The sequence below is a fragment of the Dermacentor variabilis genome, chromosome 1 (genome assembly GCF_050947875.1).
Source record: "Dermacentor variabilis isolate Ectoservices chromosome 1, ASM5094787v1, whole genome shotgun sequence".
Taxonomy (NCBI): domain Eukaryota; kingdom Metazoa; phylum Arthropoda; class Arachnida; order Ixodida; family Ixodidae; genus Dermacentor; species Dermacentor variabilis.
This window is the reverse complement of record NC_134568.1, coordinates 129,407,841-129,429,381: the sequence shown is the minus strand read 5'-3', so window position 1 is coordinate 129,429,381 and position 21,541 is coordinate 129,407,841. Positions and strand designations below refer to the sequence as shown.

The 21,541-nt window shown below is 45.7% G+C and overlaps 1 protein-coding gene across 2 annotated transcripts in view; it reads left to right on the top strand.

The window, feature by feature from the left end:
- Positions 1 to 21,541, top strand: part of LOC142584593 (glycosyltransferase 25 family member-like) — a 438,601-nt gene that overhangs the window by 45,251 nt on the left and 371,809 nt on the right. For both annotated transcript variants that reach the window (XM_075694721.1, XM_075694713.1), the window contains exon 8: positions 612 to 718. In XM_075694721.1, coding sequence (XP_075550836.1) covers positions 612 to 718 — 107 coding nt within the window. The remainder of the gene's footprint in view (positions 1 to 611; positions 719 to 21,541) is intronic.

Here is a 21,541-nt window from a genome sequence, read left to right as displayed (position 1 = left end):
TTTTCTCTGGCACAGTGTTACTTGTTATAGAAGATTTCCATAAAGTATAGACAGAAGTGTGCTACTCTTCTGTCTTTTGGTGAAATTTCTTTTATGCAGTATTGTGCTATGAGTGGCTTTAAATGAAGGTCCAGTCAGCTGGGCAGCTCACAGTGAGTAGCAAGTGAAAGATAATCACAATTTGTGCAGTCAGTTACAGTGACAGTAATGAAACAAAGGAACCGCACATGAATAAATGCATGTGTGAAGGTGGTTTCATTGTGTAATTATGGGATATGAAAAGCTACTGTCAATATCATTCTTTTTAAATTATGAAATAATTTAAAAAGAATACTATACATCAAATCAGCAACACTATACATCAAATCGCACATTAATATTCAATGTACGTTGTACTAGTAATACAATGGCAAATGTGGTGAGCTTCACAAATGGTGGAATAGAAGCACAGGGTTCATGATAATACAGGTTTTTGTTTTTGTCTTCGCCTTTGCTGTATCTGTCATCCTATTCAATGTATAGTAACTAGTCGAGCATCTGTTACATCCATTAAAATTGGCTTTGTGTGAAAAACTTCACCACTCTAGACAATTCTCTTTATTCTGGTGCAGGTCTACCTCATCAACCTGGAGCGTCGGCCAGAACGGCGCAAGCGCATGGAGTACTGCTTTGAGGAGCTTGGCGTCGCCTTCAAGTTCATCGCTGCTGTCGACGGAAAGTAAGTCTTGCAGGGCATGCTCCTAAAATATCATTATTGAAAAAAGGACTACAAATGTTCCAAAATTCCTCTAGCTGCGATGTGGGTGCATGGTCAGGTTCCTTTCCATTAGAAGTAATTAAACTGCAGTCAAACGACATCTTCCTAGACAAGTACAAGGGAAAAAATCTAATCAATTTCTATAAACCACCCACCTCTGAGCAGCTCTCAAACTTAAAGGGACACTAAAATGAAACACTGGATTGCTTTATATTGATAAAGTATTCTTGAAGAACTCTACTTTCGTTGATTTCATTGTAATAGGTTTATTATTAGAAGCGTCAGTAAAATTTTCATTTTTGAAATTTGTGCCGAAACCTTATGGTGGGTCTGTCAGTGTGATGTCTCAGATTGCAAAGTACTGTGTTTGAATGCAGTTAGCATTCCTTGCCTACTTCAGCGATTTTGAGCCTATCTATCTATCTAGCCTCTTAAGCGTACCCACTGCGCCAAGTTGTCTACCAGCTTGGGCTCATGATCGTGATGCCATCATAGTTGTTTCATTGTCTTCACTTCAGCTTCGTAATCTAACTCTCATCATGCCGTTGTCACACCTCTGACGCTGACCAAGCGTTCCGATAGCGTGGCCTACCACATATGTGCTAATGGTAATGATGCCATTGTGGTCATGTCGTCACTCCATCGCTGTCATACAGTCGTCGTGGATCCGTTGCCATACTGTCATCGTGATGCCGTTGTTCCAGTGTCATCTCTCCTGCTTAGTCATCCGATTCTCATCAGACTGTCATCATCATACTTTCGTAGTCATCTCATTGTCCTCATACCGTTGTCATGCAATCGTTGTCATACAGTCGTCGTCATGCATCGTGATGCCATCATGGTTGTTCTGTTGTTGTCATTCTAACTTTGTCATCTGACTCGCCATGCTGTTGTCGTGCCATCATCGTCACATAGTTGGGGTTATACCAATGACGTCATGACATTGCCATCACGCTGTTGTCTTACTATCGTTGTTATATTTCAGAACATCATTCCATTGGGGTCATCTTGTCACACCGCCTTTGTCGTTTCATCAACATCGCTTCTCCCTGCCATTCTATCATAATCAAGCTGTCATCCTTCAACCGGGATTATGCCGACGTTATGCAATCGTCGGTCATTGCATCATTGTCAGACAATTCTGATCATGCATTCATTGTCATACTGTCACCTTCATGATCATTCCATCATTGTAATTCCAGCTTTGTCATCTGGTTGTTGTCAGCCGTCGTCGTCACACCATCGCCACCATACAGTCTTCGTGATACAGTTGTCAGGCGTTGTCATACACCTTGTCATTGGCCCATTGTCATCATGCCATCATCGTCAGGCTGTCATCGTTATACAATCGTCATCATTTCAGAATTGTCATCTCATTGTTGTCACACCGTTTTCGTCGTTCCGTCAACATGATTCCTTCGTCATTTCGTCGTCGTCACTGTGTCATCATCAAACATTCATCATCATGCTGTCATGCTCGTGTCATACATTCGTTGTCAAACATTTGTCGTCGTGATGCTGTTGTGGCTGCTCCATCGTCGTCATTCTAACTTCGTCGTCTGATTTTTGTCGTGTGGTTGTAATCACGCCATAGTCATCATACCGTCATCATGCCATTGTCTTCATGCTCTCGGTGTGACATAACGGTCATCGTTATGTTATCGCGAATATTTTAGAATCGTCATTGCAATGTTGGTCTTCGTACCGTAGACATAATTCCTTCTTGGACACTGTGTCATCATCATGCTGTCATGCTCATCACTGACCTTGGCAATGCGAGTGGGATAGCAAAGTGGGCTGATACGGGGAAGAATGTATGAAGCATATGGCTGAAGCAACGGAAGTCCCACAATGACTACTACAGATCGTAAACAAACATATTTTGATCGATAGGGTGTGTCGCTTCATTAATTGAATGCTAATTGCATTACCATGGGCAGTCGTCGTTAGATGGGTGCTCCTGAAGTTTTTGCATTTAGGCCGTTATGGTTCAGTAAAAGTCCCTGAAACTTTCCATGCTCACTCTTTGGCTCTTATAGAATACATGTATTCCATCTCTACTGGTAAAAGCTTAACTAGGCCTGAGCAGATGTCTTAAAGATCCGTGACGTCACAGTGGGCTAGTGGGGCAATTATAAGGTGGCGTTGCCACCATTCTTTAGTTTTTGTGTCTTTTCAGGCTTAGCAAGCATCTTCTTGTAGTAAGAGTGGCTTTTTAGGTATTGTGAAGGGGTAATTTAACAGCGCAATTCAGATAATTTTGCTCTTTAGTCTCCCTTTAAAGGGCCTCGCACCAGGTCTGGCCATTTTGAGCTGACAAGTGCAGAGCATACAATGCATGCTAATGATCGTGTTTGTAAAGAATTACAGTGCCACCCATCGCGGAAAGGCCTGAAATTTCAATCCGAACGCCATTTTTCCTTTCCCTCACGGCGACCACGCTCTAAGCCGGACGGCGACGTACTTGTATCCGCAGTGTGACATCACTCATGGTGACACATGACTTTGAGAATTATTCAAGGCAACATCTGTTATTTGTGTGATTTGTTCCTTGAATTGACGAATTGAAGTTTAGAGAAATAATAAAACATACAAATTGAATGTTTGCGTGTTTTTTGTTTTACTTCGCACCGAAGCAAGAAAGATGTACTTCCGCTTCGTCTGCTTGTTCCCATGGTCATGCTTTCATGTGCGCAGGCACCAAAACTATGCCATTTTCTACCGTGTTCCAGTGCGGGATCATGCTCTGTAATCCGCTTGTGTCTGCCTCAGTATTCATGTAGCACTGACTTATACCACTAGTCATGTGTCATTGTGCACAGCGTGCAAAATCATGCGCTGCGTGAAATGAGACACAACAGCTCGCACGCAATGCCACCGGCAAAAGTGTGCAGCTCCGAAAAAAAAAGAAGAGATGAGAAAAAAAAAATGAAGGTGGGGCTCGTGACGTATGTGTGATGTGATCCTCGAGGTGCGGTGTGGGAGAACGCAGGGAAGGAATTTCGCTTGTGGAGGCTAGACGGGGCAAGTGAAGAGAGCATCTATGTTTGCTGTGAAGCTCGCCTGCTGAAATCACGGGTTCCCGGCACTGAAATATTTCGTAACAGCTTCCAGCATATAACCAAAATTTGCTATGGGGTCTGGTGAGGGGCCCTTTAAAACAATTTGCCTGGGGTATATATAAATTTTCAGCACTAGTTTGTAACAAAATTTTCTCTAGAATGAGAAAAAGGAAGCCATGATACAGGGCCAACTGATGAACACCTGAGTCTCTGCTTATTAATGGCTCATCAGGCTTGCCGCCACATTTCACTATAATAATAAAGTCAAATCATCAGGCCCACCGCTAACATTAGACCCCATGCTATGTTGTGGCCACCTTGGCAACAGGAGGCAAATTCCATGCATTCAAATATAGTACTCTCTGCTTAATGAAGTTGTGCGGCATTTTAATGTTGTCGGATGCTTTTTAACTTCTGCCTATGTTAATATTGCAAATATGTTAACGTGATAGCGTTAAGGGCCCCGTGTCACAGAAAATCCGGCGTCAGCGTCCAGCATCGACTGTCTTTTCGGCAATAATCATCCAGAAGCATGTATACCCAACCACTCTTTTATAACCTAAGTTGCTCATACCTTGTTATACAAAGTTATTCCTCGGAAATTTGAGGATGACAGCCCACAAACAAATGTCATGTAAAAAAAAAAACTGACAGCAGATGCCTTTTATGTTCGATCTTCTCAGACTGAAAAATTAAAAGTGCGAAACAGTAACAGGAGATCGACCCACGCAAGAAGGCTCATTTCTACGAGAAAGTGCGCCTTCATGCATAGCGTATGCCGCCAGCATTTCCTGGTAAACATTATGAGTACATAAGCTACAGTTGCCGGAAAGCGTGAAAAGCAGTCAGGGATCTCTGAATGCTATCGCGTTCCACTCTTAAAGGCGAAGCCCAAGCGTCCTCCAAATTTTAATCTGCTAATGTAAATATGTGAATATATAGTTTCCCTAATACATTTGTTTCGTAAGGACACTGCTCTGCATTTATTTATTGGCATGTTATCACCATTGATATGTTTTTAATCCGCTGCTTCTGGTTTAATATGTTGCAAATTATAGCTGTTGTGATTTGTGTCATTCTGACAGTAAATTGTAGTATACGGTGTATTGTACGTTGTATTCAGCGGCCAATATTCTTAGCTGAAAATTTAAATATTGGCAAATTGTAGCACATAAAACATGACAGATGATAGATGAATGCTAACTTGTATCATCTCGTTTCTTCTGTATATCTGTTTTTTTCTGTGCTATAAGTTGCCAATATGTTGAACCAACAGGCCCAAAGAGCCACAATTCTAAAAAAAAAAAGCCTTGCGTTTGGTGTGTTGCGACACCACATACCCGAGCACACGATGGTTGGACCCTCCCACGTGTAGCTGTGCACGGCTTAACCATGTCTGTGGAAAGGGGGATCCCGGGGGTTGAGCTGATGCCAGGTGTTTGGACCTTTAAGGTCCTCCATTGGAGGCAACACACCTCTTTGGCCTCTGCTTCACATAGACGGCACCTCCAGACTGACCCACCTGGAGGAAATCGGCAGTCGCCTTTGCCTGTCCCCCTCTTCAATCTTTTGCTTTCTCTCTCGCTGTTTCTTCTTTCCTGTCTTCTTATCACTTCTTCTCAATTCCGTATTCTGGGTGGCAAGGGTTAATCTGGTGTAATTATCCAACCTTGGGTATTTTATATTAGGTTATAGCGGCAATGCATGGCTGGTGTCTGCAGGTATTCTTCCAACCTTGTAGCGTCCCTTTGTTGGGCTCAGTGGTGGGTGGCTACCATTGCCGCCAATTTTCCAATGCTATATGGCAAGCGACTTTCCACCATTACCTGATTGCTCCCTGAAGAGGGGGCGCACCGATGAAACATTCACGTTTTTCATGCAACCAAAACAATCTTTTCCCAAGTACCATGTTGTACACATTCAGCATGATTCCAAAACAGTCAGAATGATCTCACCATTTGTTGTAGCGAAATGTCTCGCGGAGGCAATTGGCCCAGACTATAAAGTCACAAAGATGGGAAGTGGCGATATTCTTCTTGAACTTCGCGACAAAATACCATATGACAAACTCTCAAAACTTGTAGCATTTGGGGAAATTCCCGTCTCAGTAGGCCAACACAGGTCCATGAACACAGTGCGTGGGGTTGTCTCGGAAGGTGACCTTCTCGAACTGAGTGAAAGCGAACTACTAGAATGATGGCAAGACCAGAACATAGTGAAAGTGCAAAGGATAACATTAAGGCAAGATGACAAGCAAATACCTACCAAACATTCATTACTTTCGGAACCAGCAACCTACCTGAAACAATAGAAACTGGCTACTGCAAACTTCGTGTCAGGCCATACATCCCAAATTCGCATTGATGCTTCAAGTGTCAGCGTTTTGGGCATGGGTCGCTAACGTGTACAGGGCGTGATACTTGTGGCCTAAGTGTAATTCAACAGAACACGCTTCAGACATCTGCACTTCAGCAATGCGCTGTGCCAACTGTGAAGGAGATCACCCTGCCTACTTGCGATCGTGCCCCTCGTGAAAAAAAGAGAAACAAATCATAGAACTGAAAGTCAAACTCAACCTATCTTTTCCAGAGGCATGTAAGCATTTCGCTCTCCCACAATCAGTCCAGTGCTTCCTACACCAATGTGGAGCACCAGGGGGCAGTGCCACGTCCTTCGGCGGCCGCCGAAGTCACACGGAGTGTGGTGGCGACTACGCCACCAGCCCCCCTGGCAGGAGCAGCCAGTGCTGTTCCACGCCCAACCAAGAAGGACCATCAGACCTCCGGGCCTGCCAGTCCCAGTCCTTGGGCCACTGCCCGTGCAGACAAGCCCGACAAACCCCAGAGTGTGCCCACAGAGCGGGCGTCATCCATCGCCTCTGATGAGGCGATGGATGCAGCCAACACTCCTCTGATGTCCCAGATGCCGAAGGAGCAGTGTAGCTCTGGGGAGCGCTCTGGTAAAGAAGGAAAATCCCGTATCACGAGGCCTGGAAAGGCCTCGTGAGCTAACTTGAACTACCTCTCTTGGCACACATTACAAAACACTTCCAATATGGCTACACAAATTATACATTGGAATGCCAGAGGTCTACTCCACAATCTGGATGACATGAATGATCTTCTACACATATTTAATTCAAGAGTGTTGTGTGTGCAAGAGACACGCCTCAATTCTACACACACAAACTTTCTGCGACAATATGCCATCTACCGCAAAGACCGCAACGACGCTCTCGCCTCATCGGGCGGGGTCACCATAATAGTTGATAAGGGTATAGCCTACCAGCATTTAGAGCTGCAAACGTCCCTTGAGGTAGTTGCAGTCAGAGCAGTGCTTTTTAGTAAGTTGCTGACAATTACTTCTTTATACATCCCGCTCAACTGTCAACTCTCCAAAACTGAATTTGAAAGCTTTATTGCACAAATTCCGGAGCCCTACATTCTCTTTGGAGACCTAAATGCTCATCATACATTGTGGGGTGACTCTCGATGTGATGTGAGAGGGCGTCGGATTGAAAATTTCTTCTTAAGTACAGGTGCGTGTCTGCTAAATAAGAAAGAACCAACTTTTTACAGTGTCGCAAACAAAACATTCTCATCTATCGATTTAACCATTGCATCAAGTACAGTCGTGCTGCACCTGGAGCGGAAAGTGCATAGAAATCCATATGGGAGTAACCATTTCCCGATTGTTTTAAAAATGAAGAAAACGGGACGAATGCTCTCCACAGGTGCCCCAGTAGACAGTTGACTCAGCGAACTGGCGGCAATACAGAGAGCTGACATATTTGACCTGGGATGACATTTGTACGCTTAGTATTGATGATGCAGTGTCATATTTAACTGCATTTATTGTCGACGTAGTGTCAATGTGTATCGTGCAAACAAATGCGTCGCCTATTAACCGATGTGTTCCCTGGTGGAACAACGAATGTAAGGAAGCGTGAAAGAAACAAAATAAGGTTTGGAAACACCTCCGTGTCTCTCCAACTACAGAAAACCTGATCAGCTTTAAGAAAATAAAATCGGAAGGTAGAAGAACGCACCGCCGTGCCAAAAGAGACAGTTGACACAAAATACATCTCCGGCATTAATTCTTATACAGACGAAAGAAAAGCCTGGAACAGGGTAAACAAAATAAAAGGCTGTGAAACTCATTCTCTACCATTAGTAGACACGCAAGCAGACACTCTTGAGCATCAGGCTGATTGTCTAGGAGCACATTTCGAGCATGTTTCTCGTACATCTGATTACACAGACTCCTAAAATACCTGCGACAAGCAGAGCAGCTAACTGGGTCAGAAAGGCACATGCAATGAAGTAGACAATCGTCCATGTAGAATGGCTGAGTTCCAGGCCTTACTGAGCTGTTGCAACGAGTCCGCTCCAGGAAGTGACAGAATAATGTATGAGATGATCGGACACTTACATCACGAGGCCTCAAAAATACTACTGTCACTCTTCAACTCCATGTTCTCTGCCGGATACATTCCGTTCGCCTGGAAAGAAGCAATCGTAATCCCTATTCTCAAAGAGGGCAAGGACCCTTCCTCACCCAACAGTTATAGGCCTATAGATCTGACAAGTTGCCTATGCAGACTATTTGAGAAAATGATTAACCGTCGCCTCATCCATTTTCTTGAAAACAACAAGGTACTTGATCCCTTACAGTGCGGTTTCAGGGAGAGTAGATCCACAACAGATCACCTTGTCCGCATTGAGACAAATATCTGTGATGCCTTTGTCCACAAACAGTTTTTCTTGTCAGTATTTTTAGATATGGAGAAGGCATACAACACAACCTGGTGCTTTGGAATCCTTCATGATCTGTCTGAAACGGGAGTTCGAGGCAACTTGCTGAACGTGATTCAGAGTTACCTCTCCTGTCATATGTTCTGTGTTAGAGTTGGTAACGTTCTGTCTCGTCCTTTTATACAGGAGGCTGGTGTTCCACAAGTTGGTGTGTTGAGCTGCACTCTTTTTATTGTCAAAATGAACTCGATCCATACTGTCATACTACATACTATGTTTTATTCTGTATATGTGGATGACATCCAGATAGGTTACAAATCATGTAATCTAAGTATCTGTGAGCGACAAGTACAGCTTTGCTTAAATAAATTGTTTAATTGGGTGGACGAAAACGGTTTTAAACTAAACCTTCAAAAAAGTATCTACGTCCTGTTCTCTAACAAGAGAGGTATACTGGCGGACCCCGTAGTAGATCTCAATGGAGAATGGCTATCTGTGAGCCATGAATACAAATTTTTAGGGATCCTTTTAGACAGCAAGCTAACTTTTATACCACACCTGAAGTACCTTAAGGCAAAATGCCACAAGACTATGAATCTTCTGAAGCTCTTGTCACGCACATCTTGGGGAAGCGACAGGAGATGCCTTATAAAGTTGTGCAAAAGTCTTTTACTAACGCGGCTTGACTATGGAGCAATAGTCTATAATCCTGCTGGGCCTAGTACTCTGAAAATACTAGATCCTATCCATCACTTAGGCATCTGCCTTGCTACAGGTGCCTTTAGGACTAGTCCTGTGCAAAGCCTTTAGGTTGAATCTAACGAATGGTCTCTATACTACCAAAGGACATATTTAAGCTTTTCGTATGCCAAAAATCAGCTGTGGATCACCCATGTCATTCAGTTATTCACGACTTCTCCATGGCCAGGCTGTTCCGTAACCACCAAGCTGTGCAGCCTCCTCTGTCCCTCCGGTTGGAAGCACTCTCAGAAAAAACAGGGGTCCCTCTTTCAGAGAATGCTCTAATGGCTCCTACTCGGCTTCCACCACTGTGGGAGTGGCAGACTATCCAATGTGACATATCTTTCTTAAAAATATCGAAACGAGCACCTGAGAATCACATAGTCACATTTTCTTGAACTTAAAGAGAAGTATTCCTGTGATGAATTTTACACAGACGCTTCGAAGTCTCCTGCTGGTGTTGCTTGCGCAGCTCTCAGACACTTATTTTCAACATCTGGAGCACTAAACCCACACACCAGTTTCTTTACAGTGGAAGCATATGCTACAGTCTCGGCTATTAAACACCTAAGGCTCACAATTGTCGCTAAGGCTGTTGTCTTCACAGACTGATTAAGTGTCGTGAGAGCCCTAATTAGTTCATGAAAACATAAGAATTCCATTTTGAATGAGCTGTATAGCTTATTGTGCTCCGCATATATGTGCAACCAAGCGATTGTCTTATGCTGGGTACCAGGCCATAAAAGTATAAAAGGCAACATAGCTGCTGACGTAAACGCTACTTCAGTGAGTTTTAGTGACATTGATGGTAATGCCCCCATCCCTGCAACAGACCTAAAGTCTTTTCCACATTGTAAACTGAGGAGTCATTTGCAAGGAGAGTTGGATACACAAACATTGAATAAGCTACACATGATAAAACCAAAACTAGGGAACTGTATAAGTGAGAAAACAGCACAGTACAAGGAAGCACTTCTTTGCCGGTTAAGAATAGGACACACTTACATACTCACTCTTACCTCTTGACTTGGGGGGACTGTATGACTTGTAGTAGCTGCAACAATAGTCTGTCAGTCCTCCAAGTTCTTGTTCAGTGCCCTGCAATAGAAACAGAGAGGAAAAAGTATTTCCCTTCTGTATATCGGGAAAATATACCTCTTCACCCTGCATTTTTTCTTAGTGATGGAGCGCTTTTTAATCTGCAAATAGTCTTAGATTTTTTAGCTGAAACTGACACACTGAAAATAATTTGGCCAGGTAATTTTGACGTGATTAACAGCTCTTGTATTCGAGGGCTGTCTTGATGCTCTAGTGTCACTGTTGTTTCGTTTTCATATGTGTTTACCAAAACACAATTGCCATCGTCCACATCCCTAACTAGTCAGTGCTGTTATTTTAGTACCTGTATATTTAACGCCATTTACAGCGACAGTAGTTAGGCCCTTTTACAGCCATGTCACACCTACAATGATGAATTCATTGTCCATGCCATTCACAATACATCCTTAAAATTACCATTTGTCTTGGCGCTCTTTGGCCATACCTGGCCCTTGTGCCATTAAACACCAGATATCATCATAACCATCATCATCTAAAAAAAGCCTTCATAAATATGTAAATTTTTTCCCCAACCTCATGTATATTGCACTCCGTGCCTTGTTTCGGTGCTGTCCCATGTTTTCTTTGTCGGATGTGCGATTTCGTTTCATCTCCTGTTCTTTGTAAATAATGAGGTTCCTATGTGCGCTAGAAGGCTTTTAACATCAATGTGTTTTTTGCCAGAACTCTACAATGTGGTTAACATGTATATAGGGAGCATCCACAAAAATAACTTGTACCAGCTGCCTCAACTTTTCTTCTTTAACATTCCTTGAAAACCTGCGATGAAAGGCTTACATTTTATAGCTTGACAATTTGGTTGATTAGCTATTGAGTAACTGAATAGTAGCGGAGTCGCGATTAATCTTTCAACCAGGTTATTTGGTTCCATCGCACAAGAGAATCACCATACTGTGCCACCCAAAAATGCTTTTGCACACCTTAAGATGTCTTGAAGTACCCTGCCATCTTAAGAAATAATGTATTCAGGACGGCAGTGATTATTGTTCATAAATAGCATACTGCAAAATATAGCAATTAAAGCTCCATAGCTGCGATTGCAAAAAAAGAAGAAGGAAGAAAATGAGGCCACTTTTCAAACATGTAGTTGCATAACATTGTCAAGGCTCACTTTAATGAAGTAAGGCTGTACTCCCCACTTTCACGAGTCGTCTTTTCTGGCAACTCCTAAAATGTAAATGTCGTCATGGATAAAATAGCGCTGTACACAGGACAGAGAGCAAGTCTAAACATTAGGAGTGCTCTCTGTCCTTTGTAGTGTGTTACTTTATTTTTGACAATGCTTTACCAACTGGCCTACGCCTTTACGCTGCTGAAATGAAAGCACTAGTCACAATAGTCAACACAAATTCATAGAAATACCGGAGTTGATGGTAACGATACACTAGCGAAATGAAGTGCCCTACGTAAAGAATGCTGACATTCCTCAGACTACCTCAACACCTTGGGGATATATGATTTGTGCAGATAGGATGACTGTGAACAAGCAAGGAAACTGCATGCTGCCTGCAAATCTCAAGAAACTTGTTTGCCACTACGATTGTTTAGTATTTCTAATCAATATACCCACGGAGACGCCACGGTTAAAGGGCCCCTGAAACGGTTCGGACAAATTTTGTAGACGCGTAGAGTACTGTTTAAAGGGGCGGAGACATCAAAATTTTCGTTCATGCGTTTGCTGATTCAAACGTTGCGTCATGATTCAGGGAGCACGATACACACAGCGGGATTCATATATATCCGATAAATAATTTAATAATAGCATTATTATACCGAGCGATTTCGGTTTCTGGGCTCCGGGGGATGCTATGACGTCACAGAGGAGAAAACGCAACATGGCTTGGTCACGTGGGCCACAAAGAAAGGTGACGTAAAACGATGCTGCGTCGTCTGCTCGCGCGTACGCTTGCTCTCCCAGCAGAGGTAAACAACTGGCGATTCGAAGTGCATGGTATGGTATGGTATGATGAACTTTATTTAATGTCCTGAAGATCAACCCTTAGGTTGACGCAGGCGGCTCCCACGTCGGGACAGTAAGGTTTAACTTTACCGCCGTATCATGGGCCTTCTGGACGGCCTGTACTTGATCGAAAAGACCTCCATTGTGTAGGACTCGCTGCCACCAGTCTCTCTCCTTGTCACAGTCTGTGAAAGTCACAGGACACTGCCATGTCGCGATTATTATAATTATTGCTAAGAGCGACAACAACGGTAAAAATATATTGCGGCTTGTGAGAGTCGCTGATTCATTCCGAAGCGCCGTGAGCTTTAGCTTCGAAGTGAACCGGAAAAGGCCTAGCGACGATATCGGCGGCGCCGAACGATCAGAGGCGGTGAGGCTGCCGTCGGTGCCAGAGTGACCACTCCTCGGTCGCTGATTGGCCGCTTCGCCGTACGGCTGCCGCACAAATGGGTCCCGGGCCCGTCCTCTCTACGGCAAGGAAATCTCGCCGTTCGCGAGCAAGACCGCCGTCGCACGGGGGCCCGCGAACGGCAAACGGCGTGCGGCGAGTCTCCGTGCCGGTAACGTGGACGGGCCCTCACATTGAGAAAGGCCAAGCGAACGAGAGACCGCTCCGAGCTGCCGAACTATGCGAGGAGAGAAGCGGACAAGACGAACGCCGCATATCCTCCCTTTCGGAGTCGGCCGGCTAGTGTTACACGCAGTTTGCCGTTCGCGGGCCGCCGTGCGGCGTTCGTGTTGTCCACTTCTCTCCTCTTGTGTCCGTGTCTGCACGCCTTACCCCTTTGCATTAAGAAAGGATTTCTATATGCCTGTAGCTCGGTCGCTCGGCTCAGCAGGCTCCGTAATCGGCATTTCATCGCTACTCATCATACGTCACGTTTTTGTGCTAGTGTGCTATGACGTCAATATTTTCGTTCCTCCTCTGTGACGTCATAACTGCCGCGCTAGCGATGGGTCTCGACCACGAGATGGAGTTTTTAATAACTTTTTGGAGCTGAATTAAAATTATTTTGAAATGTTTCCAGCGTCCAATACCTCGTTCTGGGTGTCCTTGCATACGGAAGCAGCCTACAACATGCTTTTTATAGCCTCAAAATCTGGTGTCCCAACCCCTTTAAGTAGAACATTCGCACCACAATTTAAGTGAAGCGTTACGTATTAATGGAGCTACAAGCGATTACAAGTTACCCTCCTGCCTAGCCATGCTTTTCCTCCTCAATTCGTTCGCCGAGCGATCGGGGCTAAGCTCCGCCTTCACTGGTTTTGCGTCACGACGCGACGTCACACAGTCCACTTCCGTTTGTTTTGGAGCCCGCCCCTGTCCGCGCGAAACCTCTCCGCCAGGCGCTTGGCCGTCGACCCCAAGCAAGAGCTATCGAAGCAGCTTGCGTTGCGAGCATTCTGTCGTACCACCGAACGTGTCTGGTATTCCGGTAATCACACATAGCTGAACTTTTCGACGGAATGGTGGAGGCATAAACTCAAGCTGATGAAGGAACTTTAGCGTAGACGTACGTGAGCTGCCTGATCGGTCTCCACGGTCCAGCCACCCGTTGGCGCAGTGCTTAACCATCCAAGGAAAGAGCTAATATTGCTCTAACCGAGTGTAAAAGTGTTAAACGTTTACAAAAACAACGTGTTAACGGTTACACTCCTGCGAAAAATTTACGCCAGCAGCAGAAGCTTGATGTGGGCGAGTTGGTTTTGCGTACTTGATGAAAAGAGCGCTACGAAGACGCGGACTAAAAGAACAACATGTACGACGGACAAGGCGCCTTGTCCGTCGTACATGTTGTTCTTTTAGTCCGCGTCTTCGTAGCGCTCTTTTCATCAAGTATTACACCAGCAGCAAAGAATACACTTCGTTACTGCTACTGTGTGTCGTTGAGCTCTATGCCACCAGGGGCGCGATCGGAGATATTTTGTTCGATACGCGTTCTGTTCAGTTGCTGCAACGTCACAAAGTTGCAGTATGCAATATTTGTGACAGCGGGGCGGAGAGAGCAGCCAATCAGGAAGCGGTGGCCTCCCCGGAAGTTTACTTCCGTCGTTTGTCGTCTGCTTGCAAACATTATACTTTAAAACCATATGTTTCTCGTCTTCCAAATGAATTAAATCTTTATCTAAAAAAATGTATTTTTTCTTCTCAAGCCCAAACACGTTTTCAAATAGTAGTACGTGTGACTACTGCAATTTATAACTATCAGGTTCTTTGCGTCGTCCCTAGGTGGTGTCGCGGACAGCGAGAAGAAAAAAAAAACGACTGGAAGAGTGGCGCACTTTTCAAGAGGCAGCGACAACATTCCAGTGGCTCGCTGGCACCGATGATGTCGATTTCTCTGTACAACCACCGAATTATTTGTTTCGAGAAACAAAAACGACGCCGGAATTCACTTTCTGCCATTTCTTCAAACGCGTTTCGCACCGCCACCCGCTCTCCTCCTTCCTCTAGAAACGCCAGCGCAACAACCTAAGTTCCCAACGGAAGCGCCATTTTCGCGAATTAAACTATGGATTGGATTCAAACGTGCCATTCCGCACCCGAAAAGGCCGCCTGTTGGATCCAATCCAATCCACCAGACGCGCCATGCGAAGCCGTATGATCGCTCCAAACTTTCCAGCTCCCTTCGGGTTCGGCGCCTAGCAGACGAAATGCTCGGTGGGAGGATGATTGACAGGAGCGTGTAGTCATTTTGACGTCACCAAAAACGTGGCCGCGCCCCGCGGCTGGCGACGTCGGTGCGGAGTAGGCCAATCGCGCGCGCCGGTAACCGAACGAACGCGCCGAACAACCATCTCCGATCGCACCCTACGTGGCTGCACCATGCAGACCATTCACATTTGCGCTTCTGTTCATCCCCCTGAAACGACACGCAAGGGGACACAGCCAGGCCCTGTCTCCTAGTGCTTGCATTTACCCTAATACCGGATTCGCGAAACGCTATTGCGTTAATAATCTTCCGGTGTAAAGTGACGGCCGCAATCGCGCAAATCCTGGCGCCGATCGGATAGCGGCAGCCCGATGCGCTGCAGCCAGTCCGCTCGTCTACTGGCTTGCAGAGAGACACCATGTCGCAGCCTGACATATTGCCAATCGCTACGTTTGCAGTCCACAACGCAACAAAGTCGAATCATAGCGCTCGCGGAAAGACAGACCGACACTGACGGCGGAGCTCTCATCAAAGACGGAGCACGTTCTAACACAAGCAGACGACACTTGCTGTGTGCCGGAAGTGCTTAAAGGGCCCCTGAAACGGATCGGACAAGTTTTATAGACGCGTAGGGTTCAGCTTAGGTAGAACATTCGCACCACAATTTAAGTGAAGCGTTACGTATTAATGAAGCTACAAGCGATTAGAAGTTACCCTCCTCCCTAGCCATGCTTTTCCTCCTCAACTCGTTCGCCGAGCGAGCGGGGCTAAGCTCCGCCTTCACTGGTTCAGCGTCACGATGCGACGTCACATCGTCCACTTCCGGTTGTTTTGGAGCCCACCCCCGCCCGCGCGAGACCTCTCCGCTAGCCGCTTGGCCGTCGACCCCAAGCGAGAGCTATCGAAGCAGTGTGCGTTGCGAGCATTCTGTCGTTGCGCCGAACATGTCTGGTATTCCGTTAACCACACACTAGCGGTAACCACAGGCAAGCTGGTCATTTCGGCAAATGACTGGAGGCATAAACTCAAGCTGATGAAGGAACATTAGCGTAGACGTACGTGAGCGGCCTGATCGGTCTGCACGGTCCATACACTTGTTGGCGCAGCGCTTAACCAGCCAAACACAGCGCTAATATTGCTCTAACCAAGTGTAAAACATTTTAAACATTTATAAAAACAACGTGTTGATGATTACACTCCTGCGAAAAATACACACCAGCAACAAAGAAGAATACACTTCTTGCTGCTACTGTGTATGGTTGAGCTCTGTGCCACCAGGTGGCTGCACCGTGCAGACCATTCACATTTGCCCTTCTGCTCATCTCGTGGGTCATCCCATTACGGCACAGTCAAGCGGCCAAACCATGGCCAAACTCTGTCCCCTTGCGCTTGCGTTTGCCCTAATACCGGACTCGCGAAACGCTATTGCGTTAGTAATCTTCCGGTGTAAAGTGACGGCCACAAACACGCAAATCCTGGCGCCGATCGGATAGCGGCAGTCCGATGCCCAGCAGCCACTTCGCTCGTACGCTGCCTTGCAGAGGGACGCGATGTCGCAGCTTGACACAATGCCACTCGCTACGTTTGCAGTCCACAAGGCAACAAAGTCGAATCATAGTGCTCGCGAAAAGACTGAGACCGATTCTGACCGCGGAGCTCTCGACAAAATTGAGTACGTTGTAACACAAGCAGACGACACTTGCTGTGTGCCGGAAGTGCTCAAGTGTACTGAAAAATTATTCTTGTGCATTCTCTTTATGTTACTTTCTTTTCATAAAAACAAATTAGCTAACATTCCAACTATTATGAAGATCATTTGTTTACCATAAAGTTGGAAAAATTATCGATCACGCGCCCTTGTCAGCCAATCGGATAGCTCGCCCCACTGACGTCGTATGGGTGATTTCGGTCATATGGGTAGGGGTGGCTTAAAATTCCGCCGAGCACTGTGCTGCGATCGGCAGCGATGTGCATTTTTAAAACCTTATAATAAATTACACGCTTTACGTGGGGCACTTAGATGTGTCAATTAATGATCAGAAGGACCTACTCTAACGACTCAGTATGTTTGTAGAAAATCGTCAAAAGCGTTTCAGGGTCCCTTTAAGTGCACTGAAAAATTGTTCTTGTGCATTCTCTTTATGTTACTTTCTCTTTATAAAAACAAATGAACTAACATTCGAACTATTACGAACATCATTTGTTTACCATAAAGTTGGAAAAATGATCGATCACGCGCCCTGGTCAGCCAATCGGATAGTTCGCCGCACTGACGTCATATGAGCGATTTCCGTCATATGGGTAGGGGCGGCTTAAAATTCCGCCGAGTGTGTGCTGCGATCGTCAGCGATGGGCATTTTTAAAACCTTATAATAACTTACACGCTTTACGCGGAGTACTTAGATGTGTCAATTAAAGGGCCCCTGAAACGGTTCGGACAAATTTTGTAGACGCGTAGGGTACAGCTTAAGTACAACATTCGCACCAGAATTTAAGTGAAGCGTTACATATTAATGGCGCTACAAGCGATTAGAAGTTACCCTCCTCCCTAGCCATGCTTTTCCTCCTCAACTCGAGCGAGCGGGGCTAAGCTCCGCCTTCACTGGTTCTGCATCACGATGCGACGTCACATCGTCCACTTCCGGTTGTTTTGGAGCCCGCCCCCGCCTGCGCGAGACCATCTCCGCTAGCCGCTTGGCCGTCGACCGCAAGCGACAGCTATCGAAGCAGCGTGCCTTGCGAGCATTCTGTCGTAGCGCCGAACGTGTCTGGTATTCCGGTAACCACAGGCAAACTGGTCACTTCGGCGAATGACTGGAGGCATAAACTCAAGCTGATGAAGGAACTTTAGCGTAGACGTACGTGAGCGGCCTGATCGGTCGCACGGTCCAGACACTTGTTGGCGCAGCGCTTAACCAGCCAAACAATGCGCTAATATTGCTCTAACCAAGTGTTAAACATTTTAAGCATTTATAAAATCAACGCGTTGATGATTACACTCCTGCGAAAAACACACACCAGCAGCAAAGAAGAATACACTTCGTTGCTGCTACTGTGTATGGTTGGGCTCTGTGCCACCAGGTGGCTGCACCATGCAGACCATTCACATTTGTCCTGCTCATCTCATGGCTTATGCCGTTACGGCACAGTCAAGCGGCCAGACCCTGTCCTCTTGCGCTTGCGTTTGCCCTGATACCGGATTCGCGAAACGCTATTGCGTTTCGTGCAGCGGTGGCGTGCGCTATTGCGTGCAGCGGTGGCGTAGAGGTAGAACACCCGCCTCGCGTGCAAGAGGTCCGTGGTTCGAATCCCGGTGCCGGCAATTTTCCACCGGATTAAAAAAAAAGAAAAAAAAAAGAAATCCGCGTGTTGATCAAAATTGCACAAACAGGCCTGGAGTGTGGCCTTATCCCGGTGACCAGAACCGGTAACGCACTCCCTCACCAGAGCAGGATTGGCCACCCTGGTGCAGTACTTGGCCACAACCTCCTATATGAACACAACAATCAAACCCCGGCCCTCAGTCCCCAGCAGCTGCGAAGCAACTGACCACGGCGGCGGTCAGACCTGCGACGCTGCAGAGGGTGCTAAGAATCACTGGCTCCGGACAGGCCGCCATTGGAATACGAACCTGGCAACGTTTAACGCTAGAACGTTATCTAGTGAGGCGAGTCTAGCAGTGCTATTGGAGGAATTAGAGGGCAGTAAATGGGATATAATAGGGCTCAGTGAAGTTAGGAGGCCAAAAGAAGCATATACAGTGCTAAAAAGCGGGCACGTCCTGTGCTACCGGGGCCTAGCGGAAAGAAGAGAACTAGGAGTCGGATTCCTGATTAATAATAATAATAATATTTGGGGTTTTACGTGCCAAAACCACTTTCTGATTATGAGGCACGCCGTAGTGGAGGACTCCGGAAATTTAGACCACCTGGGGTTCTTTAACGTGCACCTAAATCTAAGCACACGGGTGTTTTCGCATTTCGCCCCCATCGAAATGCGGCCTCCGTGGCCGGGATTCGATCCCGCGACCTCGTGCTCAGTAGCCCAACACCATAGCCACTGAGCAACCACGGCGGGTCCTGATTAATAAGAATATAGCTGGTAACATACAGGAATTCTATAGCATTAACGAGAGGGTGGCAGGTCTTGTTGTTAAACTTAATAAGAGGTACAAAATGAAGATTGTACAGGTCTACGCCCCTACATCCAGTCATGATGACCAGGAAGTGGAAAGCTTCTATGAAGACGTGGAATCGGCGATGGGTAGAGTGAAAACTAAATACACTATACTAATGGGCGACTTTAATGCCAAGCTAGGGAAGCAGCAGGCTGGAGACAAGGCAGTGGGGGAATATGGCATAGGCACTAGGAATAGCAGGGGGGAGTTATTAGTCGAGTTTGCGGAACAGAATAATATGAGGATAATGAATACTTTCTTCCGCAAGCGGGATAGCCGAAAGTGGACGTGGAGGAGCCCGAACGGCGAGACTAGAAATGAAATAGACTTCATACTCTGCGCTAACCCTGGCATCATACAAGATGTGGACGTGCTCGGCAAGGTGCGCTGCAGTGACCACAGGATGGTAAGAACTCGAATTAGCCTAGACCTGAGGAGGGAATGGAAGAAACTGGTACATAAGAAGCCGATCAATGAGTTAGCGGTAAGAGGGAAAATAGAGGAATTCCAGATCAAGCTACAGAACAAGTATTCGGCTTTAACTCAGGAAGAGGACCTTAGTGTAGAAGCAATGAACGACAATCTTGTGGGCATCATTAAGAAGTGTGCAATGGAAGTCGGTGGTAACTCGGTTAGGCAGGATACCAGTAAACTATCGCAGGAGACGAAAGATCTGATCAAGAAACGCCAATGTATGAAAGCCTCTAACCCTACAGCTAGAATAGAACTGGCCGAACTTTCGAAGTAAATCAACAAGCGTAAGACAGCTGACATAAGGAAGTATAATATGGATAGAATTGAACATGCTCTCAGGAACGGAGGAAGCCTAAAAACAGTGAAGAAGAAACTAGGAATTGGCAAGAATCAGATGTATGCGTTAAGAGACAAAGCCGGCAATATCATTACTAATATGGATGAGATAGTTCAAGTGGCTGAGGAGTTCTATAGAGATTTATACAGTACCAGTGGCACCCACGACGATAATGGAAGAGAAAATAGTCTAGAGGAATTCGAAGTCCCAAAGGTAACGCCGGAAGAAGTAAAGAAAGCCTTGGGAGATATGCAAAGGGGGAAGGCAGCTGGGGAGGATCAGGTAACAGCAGATTTGTTGAAGGATGGTGGGCAGATTGTTCTAGAGAAACTGGCCACCCTGTATACGCAATGCCTCATGACGTCGAGCGTACCGGAATCTTGGAAGAACGCTAACATAATCCTAATCCATAAGAAAGGGGACGCCAAAGACTTGAAAAATTATAGACCGATCAGCTTACTGTCCGTTGCCTACAAAATATTTACTAAGGTAATCGCAAATAGAATCAGGAACACCTTAGACTTCTGTCAAGCAAAGGACCAGGCAGGATTCCGTAAAGGCTACTCAACAATAGATCATATTCACACTATCAATCAGGTGATAGAGAAATGTGCGGAATATAACCAACCCTTATATATAGCTTTCATTGATTATGAGAAAGCGTTTGATTCTGTCGAAACCTCAGCAGTCATGGAGGCATTACGGAATCAGGGTGTAGACGAGCCGTATGTAAAAATACTGAAAAATATCTATAGCGGCTCCACAGCCACCGTAGTCCTCCATAAAGAAAGCAACAAAATCCCAATAAAGGCGTCAGGCAGGGAGATACGATCTCTCCAATGCTATTCACAGCGTGTTTACAGGAGGTATTCAGAGACCTGGATTGGAAAGAATTGGGGATAAATATTAATGGAGAATACCTTAGTAACTTGCGATTCGCTGATGATATTGCCTTGCTTAGTAACTCAGGGGACCAATTGCAATGCATGCTCACTGACCTGGAGAGGCAAAGCAGAAGAGTGGGTCTAAAAATTAATCTGCAGAAAACTAAAGTAATGTTTAACAGTCTCGGAAGAGAACAGCAATTTACAATAGGCAGCGAGGCACTGGAAGTCGTAAGGGAATACATCTACTTAGGGCAGGTAGTGACGGCGGATCCGGATCATGAGACGGAAATAATCAGAAGAATAAGAATGGGCTGGGGTGCGTTTGGCAGGCATTCTCAGATCATGAACAGCAGGTTGCCATTATCCCTCAAGAGAAAAGTGTATAATAGCTGTGTCTTACCAGTACTCACCTACGGGGCAGAAACCTGGAGGCTTACGAAAAGGGTTCTACTCAAATTGAGGACGACGCAACGAGCTATGGAAAGAAGAATGATAGGTGTAACGTTAAGGGATAAGAAAAGAGCAGATTGGGTGAGGGAACAAACGCGAGTTAATGACATCTTAGTTGAAATCAAGAAAAAGAAATGGGCATGGGCAGGACATGTAATGAGGAGGG